The sequence below is a fragment of the Podarcis vaucheri genome (genome assembly GCF_965113315.1).
Source record: "Podarcis vaucheri genome assembly, chromosome: 5".
NCBI lineage: Eukaryota > Metazoa > Chordata > Lepidosauria > Squamata > Lacertidae > Podarcis > Podarcis vaucheri.
Genome location: NC_138763.1, coordinates 34,930,715 through 34,951,180, shown reverse-complemented (window position 1 = coordinate 34,951,180; position 20,466 = coordinate 34,930,715). Strand labels below are relative to the sequence as shown.

Here is a 20,466-nt window from a genome sequence, read left to right as displayed (position 1 = left end):
ATTTCAAAGTGTTCCCCATTTCTCAAACTTCTATATGGCCCTAATCAGGCCACTGGTCGAGCTCTCCAATGTCTCTAGCAGAGGTCTGTTTCATCACTTCTTACCTGGTCATTTATCTGGGAATTTGCAGAGTTGAACCTGGGATCTTTTACGTGCAGGGTATCTGCTCTATCGATGAGTGATGGCTCTTGCTCCCCCCTCCCTTGTAATATATACTCAGAGTCCCTATCCATATCAGCTGCATCATCATCTGCTTGATCAATCACCAAATCACGTTTCTGTACTTTGCAAAATGTTCTCGATTAATGGGCCTGCCTGACAACACAAGGATGGAGATGTTCAGTAAAACACATACTTTAATTACTTCCCAGAATATATGCCGTAAGGATCTCCTATGTGAAACTAACACTATAATACATTCTTAAGTGAGAAACTGCAGGTGCTCTCTTGAAAGTACATCCTATAATCAATTCAGAGGTGAAGGAGATATGGTAGCTGCATTTTTCAATACATTTTCCCCTCCATTTTGTTCCAGAAGGATTTTAATTAATCTTATCAGTAAATGAATTGCCTTTTTTTAAAAAATAGATTGCTGCAGTTTGACATTGATGAGGTTGAAAGATTGTTCTTTGTAGAGAGAGGAAGTAGCTCAGTACTGTACCACATGCTTTGCATGTAAAAGATTCTAGGTTTCATTCCTGTCACTTCAAGGTAGGGCAAGGAAAGACAACTGTCTTGCCTGATATGTCTATCCCATCAGAGCTCTTACCCCCTTGTTTGTTTCCTCCTTATTTCTCCCCCTGGTTTTTTAAATATGCTTTCTCTCTTTGTGTGTCGCTTCAGAATAACTAGAAAGGGAAGTAGTTTATTTGATATCTAATGTTGATTTTTCATTTTAAAAAAACATTTTTTTCTGGTTCTTTAAGTTGGAAGAAAAGACACACACACAGCTCTGCTTGGTAAGCACCTGCTCTCTGTGTGTATGTGTGACAATAATGTCAGAAAGGAGTTAATTTCACTTGGCTTTACAATACAGTAGTTTCAATCTGTTGTACTTACAAAAAATGCCTCTGCAAGATCTGGGTTTGTTTTGTTGTGTTCCAGTCCAATGCTGAATCCCACAGAGAAGGTGGAAAGGCAGGAGGTGAGGCAGGACAGGACTAGGATGGAGGCAAGGCTGGTCAGAAATTTCAGGACCACAGAAAGCTCCAAATGAGCAACTTACTTTGAGAAGGGTTGGGAGCAGACTGAGGCCTTATTCTCTGTTTCCAAACTTCCTCTGTCAGGTTGTACCCCCTTGTGGAGAACTTCAGAGCCTTAAAGGACCAATCCCCTGGTCTGGAGATGGGCATTCTTCCTCCATTCCATAGCCTTCCTCCCTGTGCCACTGGACTGGTGAAGTGGGATGTGAGGCATCTGGTTCCTCAGGCCCAGGGGAAGGTACTTGTGAGGGTCCAGGTTCAAGCTCTGGTGGTCCCCAAGGTCCCTTTGGAGAATCCTGTCTGCCAGCCTCAGTTGCTGTGGTTCCCTGATCTCTAGCAGTCAGCTTATAAGCAGAACTTGGTCCAGCTCCATAGGCGGTGCCTCTGCAGCATCTGACTCTGTGTCTGGATTGCTGCTGGATTCAGGGTTCATGGTGTTGCTGGTGTAATGCTGATGATGGGAATAATAATCATTTCATACCAGTTTCGCTTGCAGCTAAATTTTGGTTGAGGAGGGATTCATTCTATATTTTTCTAGTGATCCCCCCCCCATAAAAATCAAATCACGTAATTAAGCAACTTGAAAAGAGAAAGGGGAGGGAAAACTCTTATACTAATGAAAATTGTTTCCTTTCTTTTCCTAGTAAACAAGCACAAGCCATGGATTGAAACATCTTATCATGGAGTTATTACTGAAAACAATGACACAGTCATTTTGGATCCTCCACTGGTTGCTTTGGACAAAGATGCCCCTGTTCCATATGCAGGTAGGAAATATTTTGTTCAATGTCACCATAAACTTTGTGTGAAGCTCATCAAATGGATTTATACAATTTGTATGCAGTATACTGATAGCACATCACACAAATGCTATGCTTCAATGTTCATTTGCCGAACCATCTAACTTGAAACCTGGGCCCATAGAGCTTGAAATGAAGCGTGTTTATGATTGTTGTGCATTCACTATAAAGACAAAATAGATCATAAGCAATGTAATACAGCAAGTTTTTTGGTTGTGGCTGTTTAGAAACTACTTGTTAGAACATCAATTCGGAGTTTGTTTTATGTAAATTGTGTTTTATGATTGCCTACACTAAGCTCAATTGCTTGCAAGCAGTTGGTGAGCTACATAAAAAATATTTTACAATCACTTGCATTATGTTTAATGGTGTTTTAAGTTATTATAGTCAGAACCAAGATTGGAAGTGTTAATGGAGGGTTTCAAGATTTCTAGTGTCGTTTGTTTATGACAGATGTCTGTCTTCAGAAGTTTACAGTTGCAATTTATTTTCCTATATAGTTAATTATGAACTTCTTGAACAGAAAATAACTACCTTCTTTGTCGCATTAAATGATGTTACAAAAAGATGGGATAAAACTGCTGTCTGGTTAACAGTGCAAGAAATGTAGCATTTTATTTAAACCTTTAAAGCATGAGCATTAAATATGAGATTTGTGCAGATTTAAAGATGTATGGATTTGGAACATCAAGATTTATTTTTCACTTTGGCTTGAGAATCTCTGTCCCTTCCATTTATGTGATACCTCTAGTAGTAGTATTTACTGTAGTTGTTGTGCTTTCATTATCCAATTTTCTCCCCCTGTTGTGTTACAGTAGTTTCCTACGTTTGTAGAAGCTGTTACCAATATAGATGGCATGACTGAACTTCCCCTGGTCCCTCAAATTCTGCCATAAACTAATCAGTTCCTGCAAATGGATGTGCATATTGTTAGCTTTGAAATAGTGTTTTCGTATATTAGGATGAAGCCGGAGAAAACATTTTAAGTCTTGATAGAAGTGAACTTGAACACACATTATGAGTCCTGAAAACAAATGCTTCAGAGTGCAGTGAATGGTGTGTCCAAATTATTTCTGGCACACCTATATTTTTATATCAAAGGAGATTGTCTGGTAAATGCAGTTTCTTGGGCCTTGTATAGAAGATAATAATAGTTCCAGCCTTGATTCCAAGTGCACTTTTCTTTCTTTTTCTTCTTTCCCCTCTTTTTATTTTTATTGTGGAAATCTATTATGACTGCATTCTAGCTTCACATTTTTTTCCTCTTGTGACATTTCTTGTCAACAATTAATTGATGAAGCCACTTAACTTCAATTGCTGTACCTCAAATCTGTTCTGAATTTTATCAACCCTTTTATTGATTCTCTGCTGGATATCTTAATATAGTATTAGTTGGAAAATTGTAAGTATCTCTTTGATATAAACAAATGAAGCATATCTATTTTGGTATTGATTTTTGTCACAGCCACTTTTTATGTAACTACAAAATGTCCCTATTCCAGAAGTATGGTCTATATCGTTAATAAATGATTTAGATTTCCCCCCATGGATTCTTATTATGGAATTTTTGTTTTGTATAATTATATTGAAATATTTACTGAACTGTTGTATCATGAGTTTGCAACAAAGTCAAAAGTCAATCATTTCCTCCAACTAGAGGTTGGTCCATGGTATTCCTCTCACATTCTGGAGATACACGGTATTTTCTGCAGTGGCTTAGATTGTAATCCTAAACACACATACCAGGGAGTGAGCTCCATTGAATACAGTCAAAGCTACTTCTGAGTAAACAAAGAGAGAATTGTGCTGTTAATATATTTTCTTAAAAATCTAGAGCAATGTTTTTCAGTGGTGGTACCATTGGTTGAAAATAAATGGTGTGGACATTAGATGTGGGATAAATATTTATTGATGTGGGATAAATATTCCTCAGTTTTTTTTTATAAACTGTAAACTGATGGCTGGAATATATCTCTGTTGTTGTTGTTTAGTCGTTTAGTCATGTCCGACTCTTCGTGACCCCATGGACCAGAGCACGCCAGGCACTCCTGTGTTCCACTGCCTCCCGCAGCTTGGTAAAACTCATGTTGGTAGCTTCGAGAACACTGTCCAACCATCTCCTCCTCTGTCATCCCCTTCTCCTTGTGCCCTCAATCTTTCCCAACATCAGGGTCTTTTCCAGGGAGTCTTCTCTCCTCATGATGTGGCCAAAGTATTGGAGCCTCAGCTTCATGATCTGTCCTTCCAGTGAGCACTCAGGGCTGATTTCCTTAAGAATGGATAGGTTTGATCTTCTTGCAGTCCATGGGAGTCTCAAGAGTCTCCTCCAGCACCATAATTCAAAAGCATCAATTTTTCGGCGATCAGCCTTCTTTAGGGTCCAGCTTTCACTTCCATACATCACTACTGGGAAAACCATAGCTTTAACTATACGGATCTTTGTCGGCAAGGTGATTTCTCTAAGAAGCAGGAGTCTTTTAATTTTGTGACTGCTGTCACCATCTGCAGTGATCATGGAACGCAAGAAAGTAAAATCTCTCACTGCCTCCATTTCTTCCCCTTCTATTTGCCAGGAGGTGATGGGACCAGTGGCCATGATCTTAGTTTTGTTTTGTTTTTTGATGTTGAGCTTCAGACCATATTTTGTGCTCTCCTCTTTCAGCCTCATTAAAAGGGTCCTCCTCACTTTCTGCCATCAAGGTTGTGTCTTTTGCATACCATACACTTCAGTTATTGACCTGAAAATTTAAATCTTTATTTTGAAATAATGATTTCAGATTATGTTATTTCCAAGTAAGTATGATTAGACATACTATCAAGATTTCTTTTCTTTTTTTATCAAATAGGAAAAACATGTATATAGTCCTTAATGGGTGAGTTTGAATACACCATCATTTTATGATGCTTAGGAGCATTGCTCTTGGATCAAAGTACATTTCTTTTGGTCTTCTATGCTGCTTAAAGCAGGAATAGGGTGTTATCTCCAGAGCTTCGGCAGTGACTTAAACTTGTCCTATAGCTGAGTCTCTTACTTGGCCTCACATTCTTAATTCAAAGGCAGGACAACCACAATTGCTGGTTAACTTGGTTGCAGGTTTGTGGTCTTCACAATTACATATGAATTTTTCAATCCATCATTTCCCCCAAGATTAACACAAAAGTCAGTAAATGCAGTTGACCTATTGTACTTGCTAAATTATATGGACACCTCATTAATATAGTCATGCCATTTAACTAACTTTCTGGTACTTTCACTGTTGGTCAATGACTGCTTATTTGTCAGATGTGTTCTCTTGTTTCACAACTAATTTCCACTGGAGGTGTTTCCATTATCCACTACCTGTGACATACTTGATCTAAATATGGTTGATCAAACTACAGTCTGTGTATCTGAAGAAGTGTGCATGCGCACGAAAGCTCATACCAAGAACTAACTTAGTTGGTCTTTAAGGTGCTACTGGAAGGAATTTTTTTATTCAAACTACAGTTAGTTAGTTAGTTAGTTAGTTAGTTATAAGAAACACATACCAAACAGCAGTTTTGGATCATGATTTCTCAACTAACTGAAGTTTGAAATAAGTACAACTTTCAATATTTGCAATAATGGGAAACTGTAGCTTGTTACAACCATAAATTCAATTTATAAACTTTCTTGTCTGTTTATAGAGAAGTGAAGGCTTGCTCTGGCCCATTCTCTTAACAGAAAATCTTGTTAGTTTCTTGAACTGAACTAATCCTAAGGCTTGAACACAGCTTTGATAGACCTTATAAGGAAGATATTTCCTTGTGAAACAATTAGCAGTGAACAAGCTATGAAAGAGTGACCTCTGTCAAGGACTTATTCTGTTGTATATCCACCAATGCCAGAAATGAAATCACTTGTCAACATTTCCACCACTGCATATATAGTAGGAGATATGTCTGTATGTAGAAGAATAAACTTACCCATATCAGATAATCTGATAAAACATGCAGACCCCAACACTTCTTTTTCCATGCACATTCTGCACATTGAAGGTACACATAGTCTCAAGAACTTTCTCTCATCCTCTATCTCTCCTCTAACCTTTTAAAACTAGAACAAACTTGGCATAAAAACAATGGTGCAAGTTCATTTTGTGAAGCTTTTCACTTGAAACATGTTTCCCGGGACAATATGTTACTAGTGTAAAGCATGTAATTGTGCCCCCTTGTCTAATTTTCATTTGCCCTTAATATAGCAAGGAAAGTCAGTAGCCAAAGCAACAGTTTCAATTTTTCAGAAAGGCTGAATTCTCAGGAACCATATAACCCACTGATGATGTTTAGGAAATGTTCTGGATCACTCAGGTAATATGATTTTGATCATGAAAAATTCAGGTTGGAGTGAGCAGACTTTGGGGGGCTCTTCCAGATGAGGTTTCTGTTTTGTACTTGTCCTGCCTTATTTACTGCCTTATTTTAGAAGGTCATATTCTTAAATTAGTGGTTTGTAAAGGATGCTAAGAGTTGTTACTGCAAGTTGTTAATAATACTACAAGAGCTACAGCTGCCAGAGTTCCCTGGGAAGAGAGACTGACTGTTAAACCGCTCTGGTAATTGTAGCTCTATGATGGCAATAGGGTTCTCCAGACAATTCTCAGCACCCTTAACAAACCACAGTTCTTAGGATTCTGTGGAGGCAGCAATAACTGTTCTTCAAATGAATGGTGCAGACAAGGCCTTAGTGAAAGATACAGTAAATGGAATTGTTGTAGCATGTAGCATATGGGTACTGGACAGGAAGTGTTAAAGAGAAAATTAACACATGATCTATAATAAATATGCTATGCACAATGCTCTTGATATATTGTTCATTTGTTACAGTTGAAATGCTATGGTATGTGGGCAACTTGTTATGAGAAAAATGTGTCCTTTAACTAGATCATCGAATTCGGAGGGAAATAATTAAACTTATCTGGTTTTCATAGGATGGTCTGTTGTTTACTCCACAAGAGTAAATGGCTAACAGTGATAGAAATCAGGTGTGTTATTAGAATTCTTCAATGCCTACTGTTGATGGACTTGCCAGTATATAAACCATTTATTTATTCATTCATTCCAATTCTTTATATACTGCTTAATTACTGATGTTTCTCAGCACTAATAGTCTAAATTACGTCAATGCTCAAAGATAAATAACTGTGCATTTACAAGCATTTTCATGAATTTAAATTTCAACATAGGAGCTGTCAGTCTGTAATGGGAAAGGAAAGCACCTAAAGATATACTGTTGCACTAGACAATGATTCGTTTACAGGCAGCAGCCTACTTCACGATATAAAATTGTGGGATCGCTGCCAATGTTAGTAACACTGCTAAATTGGGTTGAATTAAAGCCTCCTACAGTTAATATTATGCAGGTGCTTGAGGGATTTCTAATGAACTTATGGGTTCACTGTAGGGAGGTGAAACATTTAGAAGGTTTTAAAGGCTTAAAATCTTGAATCAGATGCATTAAGATCTTGGAGATAATGGAGCTATGGTAATCTATGTTCCTTGTGAGCATTCTGTCCTTTTTCAAGGACACAGACTATGGAGAATCTATGGCACAATATAATTAGATTATTATAATATCCCTTCCATGTTGGAAAAATAATCATGACATTAGTATGGTTACAAAAAATTAATCTGAATTTGCACTGAGGATGGCAATTCCATTAGTTTTCATGAACTATGCTTATTACATTTTTCACTAAATCCGGTCTTAGGTTTGCTCCCAAGATTCAGAGGTCCTCAAAAAATAATTAGCCTAGTTCATGTGCTCTTTAATGGTAAAATAAAATTGTTCTGGAAACCTGGACTGATTTTCAACTAAATAAAATGGGAGATTTCCTGCAAATATTCGGTAGTGCAATGCAATCTTTAGATACTATACTGCAGTTATTGATATAGCTGATGAGAGGATTTTTACAGAAATTCTTTTGTTTCCATTTGTTATCTTTCATGTGGGCCATGAGCTGAATACTTGGTGCTCCTTAAGCCTATGTTATAATAAATGGATTATTGTCTCGGGAGAGTTCAGCAGTAAATGCTGCTGGCTTCTAAAGAGCATATTTAAGAGTTAAAATATATAATTCCAAATTTAGACATAAGTTAAAAGGTCAATTGAGGACTAATTAAGAACACAGGAAAGTTATCATAAACAACCAGCTGGCTGTGCCAACATACCTTGCAGCTAGTTTGCTACAGTTTCAGGTTCTTTCCTGGTTTATATAACCTTTTAATTAGATATGTTAGGGAATACTGGGTATTATTATTTATTATATTTTATTTTAAAACACTAGCAGTCTCTTTTTCTTTAGCTAAAGCCAAAATAATTTAAAACCTGTCTGTTGAAAATAACAATTGATATAGACTGTGGCCACCAAAATAAAGTGGCCGCCAGTACTTCCACTTCGTTGATCAGTTCCTCCCTGTTGGTGAGGTCCAGTTCCAAGATAGATTCTTGCAACTTCTGTGAGGGGCAACTCGTCTCTTGCCAGAATTCCTTCCTCAAGGAAGTGGAGACCATGGTCCAGAAGCCCAATCTTTCCTGGTGACGCCACATGTGCAGCTTCCTGGGCCTAAACACTCAACACCTGTGCTCCAAGGAAGTGCCCATAAATCTAACCTCCTGGGTGCTGCTTATGAAAACCTGATGATTCCTGACTTTGGGGGGCTTGTAGCCTAACAGAGTCTTTACTACTTCTCTGTGAGTCTAAAGCTGCAGTGGGACAGGCTATCACAGAGAAGTGCCCTTAACACATAGATCTGTGCAGGCATGTGAACCCTTCGTATGGTCACCAAGTGCATGTGGCTGCTGAGGTGTGTGGACTGTGGTAAGGATGTGCACCCCCTTCAGTGCATGAGAAGCAAATACTCCGATCACCAAACTGCCAAGGAACAATATATCCTTCATAACAAGTGGCATCCACTGTCTGGAAGATCATCGGACCAGGGTGTCAGAAAAAGTATGCCATGATTGGGAAATGCACTGCTCCTAATGTTTGATGGATAAACATGAAGTGTGTGGGGAAATCACACAAGGCTTAGGGCTTTTCAGTTTAGAAAAAAAAGGGAGGAAGAGAGGACATTAAGCGTGCTGTGGAAGAAAGTATTGTTGCATGCCTCCCTAGTCTCTCAACAGTGTGATATTCTAGGGGTTTCAGTCGTTTATCCAGGGTTCATGTTTTTTATTTTGGAAATGATGCACAGCAGAGACTGGTTTATGTACAACCTGAGCCTGCGATGGAGGGGTTCAGAGCATTAATAACCCAAAAGGATCTTGTTTCTCCTGTAGCCACAGCCTTAGATTTTGGCAAAACCTATTGGTGTTTTGCAACTTTCTGACCAGTTGCAAGACCTTAGCCAGACCTAGCAGAGTTAACGCAGAATCCATGGAAGCAATTGGCGACTTGGCTGCAGACAGGATAGATGAAGCAGGAACCAGGAACTTGTAGTTAGGTGTTTATATATATAGTGGACTATATACAGGAACAGAACACGGATCTTTTGCTAGCTCTCTCTGACACGACTCACAACTCCTACACTGACACGGAACTCTGAACTCTAACACATTCCAGTTAGTAGGCCATTAATTATCACTCCCTTGAGAGAGCTTGACCAAACCGGGAGCTGTCTCCATGTCTCTGTTATCACCAGGCAGACTTATTCCTTCAGATTGCCTTCTGGCTGTCTGCCAAACCTTAATCGACTCTGTGTGAGTAGCTGCACGTACTCAGATTCCCAACATTAGATTCAAACAGAAATCACATGTTGTTCTCAAGCATTGCTCTGACTCTCTCTCCAGCTTGCTGCTTTACCTCTAGGTCCCTGTTCTTCAAACTCTGGCTTTTTCTGTTGCTGTCTCACAACCAAACCTTTAACCCCCCTTAATGGCTTATCACCTAGTCCTAGGCTATAACCTCACCAGGAGGCTAGGCTGGCTATCCCAATAATTAGAAGTGGTTTTAACACTTGCTGGATCCAGGGATTAGAGGGATCTGGCATGCGGTTTAACACCCCAAACTCATAACAGTTTCTTGAGGGAGAGTTTTTCTCCTTCTCTTAGAACCCAGAGTCATCCGATGAAATGGATGGAAATTGACAATTCAAGACAGAGAAGAAGTACTTCACACCGTAAAGGAAGAAGATATCCTAGAATAAAAAAGTTTAAACACACTTTCAGATCTTTGGAAAAATCTCATTTAATTTCCTATTGAAACTCAGAATGTTGCTGCTAGGCTGATTTTGAACACTAGATGTAAGTCATACTTTCCCCATTTGATGTTTAATAGGACAGTTGTATTCTAGTATTCTATTTCTGTATTCAAGTATTCTGGGTCTCCCCCCCCAATTAACTGTGTAATAAAATTGTTGCTGCACAGCAGGTCTAGCAATAAAAGATGTGAGATAATGAAGCAAAACTTTTGGGTCAGCTCCTGGTGGATGAACCTATGGGAAGAAAAGTTATCCCTATCAGGTACACGTTCCAATTACTCTTTCTCTGCACTTGCTGAATCTTGCTGTTTGGTCCTCCTTTTTAAATTAGGACCGACAAGCCAGTCTCCCACTTTAGCAAGTGTGAAGGAATGTAATTGCCCCCCTGTTTTATGTTCCCCCCTTTCTTTTTTCTTGTAAAAGGTTGCTTTCTCTTCTAGAAGCTTTTCTGACCAAGAGGTTGAAAAGTTGACAGGAGAGTCAAGAGTTCAACCCAATAACTGACGTAGATTTCACCCTGCTCTTGAAACTGAAAGGGGGGAAAAGAAGCCAAATAAATTACAGTTAAGATAAATTTAATTGTAATGCTAACTCTATAGCTCTTCTTAATTGGGCAAGAGATGGGAGAGGAATAGAAAGAAGTGAAATCTGGCAGAGAGAGAAAGAGAAACATGGAAGAGAAATCTAAATTCAGGGGATAAAAAGGATCTTTCACAGAGATGGTTAGAAATTGCTTGACTGTTAAGTACTGGCTTACGTAGGGAAGGAGCCCAGACCATGCTTAGCTGGGTGCATTTTTCTATACTACATTCAGTTTTCTCTTAGTAAAAGTTAGGTTTGTTTTTGAAAAATCTTTTAGGCTTTCTTATTCATTTCACACCTAATTTCCGTATCACACAACCAGTATAAAGAGTTGGCTGGGCCTGTAAACAAGTTCCAAAGAACACCACCAGAGCAGGGAGAGTGAAGTCTGTAAACTGTGAACTGTTCAAGTGCAGTAGAGCATATTTCCAAGGCCATTTTAAGATGCTAAGAGGCCCAGAGCAAAATGGTCATTTTAGGCCCCTCCCTCAAAGAATCCTGGGTAATGTAGTTTTTTTAAGGGACCTGATAGTTGTTAGGAGACCCTTAACCAACCACCTGTCCCAGGATTGTTTGGAAAAGGCCATGACACTTAAAGTGGAATAAAAATGCTTTAATGTATGGTGTGGATGTCCAGTCATGCCCTACAGAATCTATACACTTACACACACACTATTAGCATTGTCGGTCATGTCCAATGAGAACTGAAATGGTATGATTAACTGTGTTTCTCAATGTAATAAAAGCTGCAAGAAATTAATTAAAACCATAATATTTGGAAAGGTTTCAAGGGGAGTTAAACAAATATCCCCCTACATCAGAATCACCAACTTTAAAAAGCATCTATCCTTTTAACATGGCCTACCACGAATAATTATGAATATCCATTTCTTATGTTGATTGTTTCCATTTTATTTGGCAGCCAATACTTAAATGAAGGTCTTTAAAATGTCTCTGCTCATTTGAAATTCAGTGAGAAGTGCAGTTGGGACAGCTGAGAGGAAATGGACTGTTTTAGTTAACTCTTCTTGGCAAAATGACTAGACTGAGTTGAGTAAGTACTTTGGCACCAGTTCAGAGCCATATTTTATTACCATGTATATGTATATGTATTCTTGATGCTGTCTATAATCACATGAAAATAATCAAAGGCCAGATGTCCTTGGTGAACCTTGAAAATTTATATAAGATAATTAATTTTTATGTGTCATTATCTTGGTTTTGGTGTGTGTGTTTTTGGAGAAGAGTGCATAACAAATAACACTCCAAATATTCACTCACAATGACACTGATATTTGTTTGTTTGTTTAAGCAAGCAGCTTAAATGTTTACTGTTAGCATAAGAATAACCTGTTAATTTGGGGAAAAGCTTAGTTACCAAGTGATCTTAACCATTAATTTCATATTTACTTATTTAGTGTCATGCTTATAGTAGCTCCAAAATAAGCAGGTAGTCTTGTTTCAATCTTTTCTTCTTCTGCCTTAATTAACATCAGTTTTATATATTCAGGCATTGGTTAGTGAGAGTCCATGAGCTTTAGAAAGCTGCATGAAAATAAAAAAGGCAGTTAATTAACATGGGAAACTGCCAGGGCTCTCTTCAGGGTACTTCTCTTCCCTTGAAGCTGTGGAATCAGAGTTGGCAAGGCTGTGAGAGACTGCACTGAAGAACGATGAGTCCAATGACCATAATGGGCTGTGGCAAATGGAGAAGGGAAAGATGGTCCGGGACAGGGGTTGGCAAAGTTTTTTTAGCAGCGGGCTGGTCCACTGTCCCTCAGCCCTTGTGGTGGGCCGGAGAAGCGGCACCGGTGAGGAGGGAGCTGGAAGAAGAGGTGAGGGGGGGCAAATAGTCTTCCTCCCCAGCCACTTCCGCCGCTGCTGCTGCTGCTACTGCTGCTTCTTAATAGGCAGAGCGAGCTTGTCCGCTCTGCTCTCTGGCCCACAGGAGCACCAGGGCGGCAAGGGCGATGGGAGGAAGAGGCCGAGTGGTGATGGGAGGAAGAGGTTGAGTTGTGGTGGCTCTGCCGGTGACAGGAAGAAGAGGCCAAGTGGGGGCAGCTCTGCCGGTGATGGGAGGAAGAGGCTGAGTGGCGGTGGCTCTACCAATCAAACCCCATGCCTGGTTTACCTTAGTGCTGCGCAGAGATGTCTCTGCCAATCAAACGCCGTTGAGGTAAACCAGGTGAGTGTTTGAGTGGTAGAGCCGCTGCTGCTCGGCCTCTTCCTCCCGTCACCATTGCTGGGAGTCTCGGCTTCGCGGTGCAGACTGGATTTAGGACCCTGATGGGCCTGATCCGGCCCGGAGACCGTAATTTGCCGACCCCTGGTCCAGGATATGCACCTTTAAATGGCCCTTTGGAGGGCAAGTTGTAGATGGATATGGAGAAAAGGAAATCACAAACTGAATAAAATTAAATGATGCTGGATAGAAAGCCAGAGAAGATACCTGGGGCATAGTGAGAGATGGTCAAAAAGGAAGTGCTGGCCAGAGGGAAAGATGGAGAGGCAGATAGCTAGACTCTGCAAGCGCCAAAAGAAGCTGCTACCCTTGTTCTGATGCATCTATGTCAGTTATCCATGCAGCAAGGCAGGACAATAATTGCATCCAACAAAGGCTATAGAACAAGAGGCTTTATGAATGTTCTTTTCCAGTTCATTTTTACCAAGTGTCACAATCCCCTGGCTTGCAGGTAAGCACTTCCTCACCTGTAGGGAACTGAATCTGTGACCGTCCTGTGTCAGGCTCTGGACTACTAGTCTTAGGTTCCATGTGCTCAGCATCAAATATAAAGGGATAAAAGATCCAGCTTTTATTTAAGACATATTTCTTGCAATTGGAACATAGTAGTTATATTGTTTTTTAAAATGGATATGATTTATACCAGAATGTCACAATTAATCTGAATGCATTTTTTAAAATAGAAGGGTAAAGGGTATAGAATAATTAATGTCACATAACCGTTCTCTTTGTTGATTTGATGCTATAATTGTTTTTAGACAATTGATGTGGAGTTATAGCTATTTATAGGTTATTTATTAATGTGGTTTTGAAAATAAATATATAGTTGCAATCTGAGGTTGTTCCTCTTGGACTTTGATGGATGATTAAACATTTAAAAGGTTCTATATGGGAGCACATGAATTAGACTCTAATGTGCTTTCAGAAAAGTCAAGTAGGCTTATAAATATCACACAAGTTATTTTTAAAATTGTTATGGATGAAAATATTCAGTGCAAAATAATTTCCTTCTCTAGGTAAATTTATTGGGCTGAATCCAAACCTTAGTAATGTTTAGAATAGACTCACTTGAAATTAACAGGGCTTAAGTGACAACTAACTTGAGTCTCACTTATTTCAGTGGTTCTACTCTTAATGAATAAGAGTAAATGCACTTTGATTTGGAAACTAACTGGCAGCCAGTATAGTCAGGCCAGGATCAATGTAGTATACTCAAACTGTCTTGCTCTGGTGAGCAACCTGGCTGCCAAATTCTACCCCAGCTGAAGTTTCTGCACTATCTTCAGAGGCACCCCCATGTATAAACATGTTGCAGTAATCTAACCTAGAGGTTACAAGACAACAGAAGTTAGGATATCCCTGTCCAGGGGCATAGCTGGGCCACCAGCCAAAGCTGATGGAAGGCAGTCTAGGCCACTGAGGCCACCTGAATCTCAAGTGACAGCAAAGGATCCAGGAGTAGCCCCAAGCTCCTTCAGAGGAAGTTCAACCCCATCAAGAGCAGGCAATCTCCCACCCATTTGGTCCAGGGAACCACCCACTAACAGTGCCTCAGTCTCATCTTGATTGAGTTTCAATTGTTGGCTCTCATCCAGTCCATTATCGAGGCAAGACAGTGCTCTAGCACATCTACTGCAGATATAAAGGAGAAGTAGAACTGCATGTCATCAGCATATTGCTGACAATGTACTCTAAAACTCTGGATTACTCCACTCAGCAGTTTCACGTACATCTTAAACCGCATAAACATTTAAACATGTTTTCTTCATTCATCTCCTTTTAGGCAGTAAGAAGTTTCCTTTTCATCGGTTGTGTGTATATTATATAATATTAAATCCTTACTTCTTCCCATCTTGGGACTAAATTGTGTATCAAATTCTTCACCCCAAATGTGAATTAGAAATAATGTGGTTCTTTTCCTATGCAATGATAAAATGCCACTTGATTTTAAACATTCAAATGTTTAAATGTTAACATTCATGTTTCCAAAAAGAAAAATACTATCCTAATCATGAATGAAATTGCCATGTATTCCAGTTGTCCCTTTGAAGACACACTGGTTATACCTCTAGGAAGCAAAATGTCTAAAATTACTACTGAGTGTTTATTAATAATATTATATCTATCTGGGGTGTGCTATTTTTATATTCATAACTGGTCATTTGATTAAAAACACTGTTTTATTTTATTTTTGGAAATGGGCACTCTACTAAATTATTGATTTGTTAGTGTGCCTGACAGGTGTAATAGGCATTTCTGACAACATTTCTGTTGCTCAGTGACATGGTAGACTTGGAAGACTTCCAATCATTTTAATGAAGAGAAGTTACGAGCCAAGAAAGAAACAGGCAGCATTTTGTTTAATGCTGAATTTGCAGCATAGAAATCAAATGAAGTACATGGCTACAATTGGCAAACTATGATACAAAATGCAGAAATATACTAATACCACGTTCACAACTATTCAGTTGATGATCTGACAATTTAACAGCACAGTAAAGAGAAACTTAAATAGAAGTTTACCTTGGATTAGAAAAAATACAAAATAATCCAAGGAAAAAATACAAAAGATATTAAGACAATTCTAGCATGGTTAATGAGCAGTCAAAGAAGCTATAAAAGACAGGAAGTCTAAGTGGAAGTCCTTCCTAAAATGAAGAAGAATGCAAATTCCAGAAAACCAGGTGTCAGTTATAAGGCATGTGAGAAAGTTTTGAGTATATTGCTAGATTTTTTAAGACAAACAATAAAACCTCTTAATCTATATTAAAAGCAAGAAATTAGCCACAGAGGTGCTTGCACTATATTTAAAATGATGGAGTGAGAAGATTACTTAAGGAGGACAAGGGGGCTGTTGAGGAGAGACTATACTAATTGTTTGCATTAGTTTCCAGAGCAGAATAAATTGGACAGATACTCACACCTGATCTGTACACGTGTCTTTGTGTGTGTGAAGACACTGGATGAATTCTGTCAATAACTAACAGGAGATGAAGTTGTATACAGATTTGTATAATTGAAAGTCGATAGGAATATATTTGAGTTCTAAAGGGACTCATATGTAGAATGATTAATCTTACACAAATATGCAGTGTCCCATATCAGATGTTTGGCTCAAAAGAATGTAGCACTAATATTAAACGAGGTGTGAAAATACTTAACAAAGTCTCTGGAGAAATATGAAAATGTCATATTTTCTAGACTAGAGGGTCAGAGGTAGAGGATCGGGATAAATTGACTGTTTTTACAATTAAGTGAGGTTATTAATTGAGTTTCCTAAGCATCTGCATTGTTATTTAATTTATTCATAACTAAATTAATTATGTAATGGTGTTAGAGTGACTCATGCCATGGACAAGGTTGTGGATGATACATGATTAACCAGGATAGTGAGGCACAAAGCAGTTTTATTTTTCAAAAAAAACCCCACCACTTTATCCAATCCAAAAAGTGATTCATGCTCTTAACTGAGTGCTTATCAAGATTATGGAGATTATGTCATATATTGATTTGTCTTTGTGTTCTCTTTGTGCCTCATACAGCCTGAATCATACCCCTTATGAAGCAGTCACATACTTGTTTTATGTGTATCCTTGATACATTAAATATATGTATACATCAGAGACATGTGTTTGATAGTGGGTTTCAGTCTACAGAACATTATTCCATAATGCATTTGTTAGTGCTGTGGCACGTTTAAATCTCTGTTTTTTGCTGCAGTGGAACAACATGGCTACCAGTGGGAGTTTGTCTCATTTGTTTAATACATTTAGATGCATTAATTTTACATAATATCTTTATTTAACACACTTCAGAACACTTCACCAAACAGACCCAATATACAAATTAATAATTATTAGGAATAACTATAATTCAGTATAACTGGAATGGTTAGCAATGGACAGCACCTTGAAAGTTCTATGAGAATAACTCATTCACTGTCCTGCTCCCACTAGCTATGTGATCATCTGTATTTTGTCACTTAGTTAGCACAATGTCATGGGCCAGGAATTGGCTTCACCTGCTGAGCCAGGTGAATTGGCTTCACCTGCTGCCTGAAGGTGCAGAAAGCAGAGTGTCTCCACCTGCTGCTGATCAACTTTCTTGCTCCTGATGTGAACCAGCTGGCTCCAGCTTTCTTAAGCAGGGTTTCCAGCCTCAGCCAGTTGCTGGAAACAACATTTGTTGTTCCTGGAAAGATCTTGCTGCTTCTTGTTTTTTTGTGAGCTTGGACTCTTGGCTTTCTTGACCATCTGATTGAACTGAGATACTCCTGACCTTAGGACTGGACTGAACCTTGCATTCAGACTCTGCCCCCAGGCAAGTACCCCTCTGAGACTTGGCTGGCCTCGCCCAACACACAACTCTGCCATGGCTGAGCAGCACAAGACTACAACACACTATAGGGGAAGATATTTACAGGTAAGGCATCAGTACAAACACTTCTGGTTACAATCTAATATTGCTTGAGGCTCAAAGCTTTAGGCTTTGCCAGTACATCTGACCTTTTGCAGTTTCTGGAAGAGAGCACATTGTTAGGATATCAGGCTCTTTAGAGGAACATATTCAACTTTAATGCAGTGCAACAATCTTCCTTTGTTGACACACTTGAGACCCTTCTCTGCTGAGTACTAAAACCTGTCTGTATATAAAATCAGTCTATCATCTAGTCATAATGGCAGGGTTATGAATTCTTAAATGTTGGTGTATTGATAATCCTGATAGGCTGAACTGTTTTCATAGACATACCTGTCCAATTACTTGGAATGACAAAGACCAGTTTATTGATTAGTGACAACAAAGCTAGCTTTGTTTTAAATGTTGATGAAATACAGTACTGTACAATATTTGAAGTTAGCTTGTAAATCTAAAATCCAGGGGATGGGGCGGTGAAAATTCAGAAACATTCAGAGAACAAAACAAGTTTCTTTGCACTGTTGATAAATTAGAGAAGGAACATTTGGTCAATAGCAGGTTCATATATTGAGGATGGTTAATAAAGTATGCATTGCTGTTTTTAGTAACGGTTTACTTGAGATAATCAGGCAGCATGCATTGTGAATAGTAGTGCTATGTTGAGAACTTTCTTTCAGTTTCTTGCTACAGCCTGATCAAGCAACAACAGATTTAGGTGCATCTGAATGATGTGTGATTGCTCACGTTACTTTCCAATCCTGGAAACAAAAACATCATAAAGTCATCATGAAAAGGGGCTTTCATTTGCTACTCTTCTAATATAAAGCAAAGGACTGCTTAATGTGACATATGTAAGAATTTATAAGAATGGCTAGGAAAACATGACTACAATTTTAGGGAAGAGTTTGCTGGCTGACATTCAGGAAACTTGGTTACTCTCAAGAGTAATTGCCCTCTCTAAAACAGCAGAGAATTTTAGAAAGGAGAATTCATTGACTTTAAAAAATAAAATGAAAAACCATACAAAATCAAAAGGAAATAATTTAGGAGTTACTTGTCTTCTATATGCATCATCTAATCTGCTCTTATGGCTGGAGGAGACAACCAAAAGTGTTAAATACAGTGTTTTGTCCAGATGCTCAGTTTTTCCCTTCAAAAAGTATGCCACACTGTGTTTTATACTAAGAGAATGAAAAGCCAGCAACCCTTTTGACCACAGTATATTTGTTCAGGTCTGTCTTTCAAGATGGAAAATGACCTCTGGTTCCACTATTACAGGTTGTTGACAGGGGTTTTTTTATTTTACTTTTGCTCTTATTAAATATACATGACTATGCTACAAGGAAACAAAACACACATTAAGCTCCTCAAAGTGCTACTTTCAGAGTGGTCTTAGTTAAGGGCTGTTCAGATGAAGTGTGTCAGGTAATTTGGGGTCACCCAAGGTAGCTTTGCTATTGAAGTGAAACAATTACCACTTTTCTGATGTTGACTGTAGCATGAATTTCAAAAGAGATAATGCATTGGTTTTTTTCCTTGTAAGTAATATAATATATTATAGTTACAGTACACCAGTCACAGAAACAAATTAAATTACATCCTTACAGACTTTCTCAACCTGGAGCCCTTTAGATGTTTTGTACTCCCATTGTCTGCTTAATCTGACAGATTTTAAAATTTATAAGAATGGCTAGGTAAACGTGACTACAATTATTATTGTAGCCATTATTATTCATAAGAGCAAAGGCGCCAATCTCTCTCTCTCTCTCTCTCTCTCTCTCTCTCTCGTGTGTGTGTGTGTGTGTATGGATGGTTAGCACTGGTCAAGAATAAATGAATTTTTTATCAAGCAAACCAAAATAAGTAACTACACAGTTGTGGGCAGTGAGCAAGAATAAACTGAAGACACAGAAATTAATATTTTAGTATTCTGCACTTAGACCATTACATGTTGCTTTTTCAGTGGCATTGAAAACTCCGCTTTCAAGGTGAGAAAAGGGCATGTGTAAGAACTTCTTTTATCCATCAGTACAAAAGAGTTACCTTCCTTATCCTTCTAACCAAGCTCACTTTTCACTCATTTCATTCACCAAGCATGATTGGTCAGCTCTTATTTACCTCATAATTATTTCAAAATTGTTTTTGTTCATATTAGGAGCTAGTGAGCACTGTTATTTTAATGTTATATAACCCTGACATAGTGTAATATGTTGGTCATTGAGGGCAACAAATCATTTTATTTTATTAAATCTACATCCATTTACAATTTGTTACATGTTCCCATTGGAGTTGTGATTTTTGTACAATTATTTGGGTTTTTCCAAAGGGAATTCCTTGTCACTAAGTCTCTCAAGCATGTCTGATACATAGTATCCCTAGGAGAAACTATTGCCTAGGAACTCTCAATCCTTTTATTGCACATTTCACAATGAATCCATCACAAGGAATTTGAAAAATAAATTAATATCCAAGTGCAAAAAAAAATTGCAGTATAACATTGCTTCCTCAGTGGTCTCAGATAGGACATTTAAAACCAGTTACAAAGCTGACCATTTTCTGACAATTTACTAACTACTGTGTCTTTCAGTATTTGGCATTGTCTATATCAGTGTTTTTCAACCTTTTTGGGGCAAAGGCACACTTGTTTCATGAAAAAAATCACGAGGCACACCACCACTGTGTGCGGAGAGGGAGATGTCAGAGCCCCGCTGCTCTCTATGGGGAATCGGATGAGAGCGGACCGCCTGTCCGCTCTCATCCGATCCCATCCGATCTGATCCCCACCCAGGATGGATGGAAAATAGGGTGGACACAGTCCGGTGCCCGCCTAGTGGGTGAAAATTTGACTTTTTAAAAATCTTTTGAATTTTTCAATTTTTCCCACGGCACACCAGGCAACATCTCGCGGCACACTAGTTGAAAAACACTGGTCTATATTACTATCCCAAGACAAAAGATTGTGTGATTCAATAGACAAATCATTTAAGATATATAAATTAGTATG

The 20,466-nt window shown here is 38.6% G+C and overlaps 1 protein-coding gene across 1 annotated transcript in view; it reads left to right on the top strand.

Moving 5' to 3' along the window:
- CLSTN2 (calsyntenin 2) overlaps positions 1-20,466 on the top strand; it is a 347,890-nt gene that overhangs the window by 117,295 nt on the left and 210,129 nt on the right. Inside the window, exon 2 of the mRNA XM_082221771.1 lies at positions 1,847-1,969. Within this exon, the coding sequence (XP_082077897.1) occupies positions 1,847-1,969 (123 nt within the window). The remainder of the gene's footprint in view (positions 1-1,846; positions 1,970-20,466) is intronic.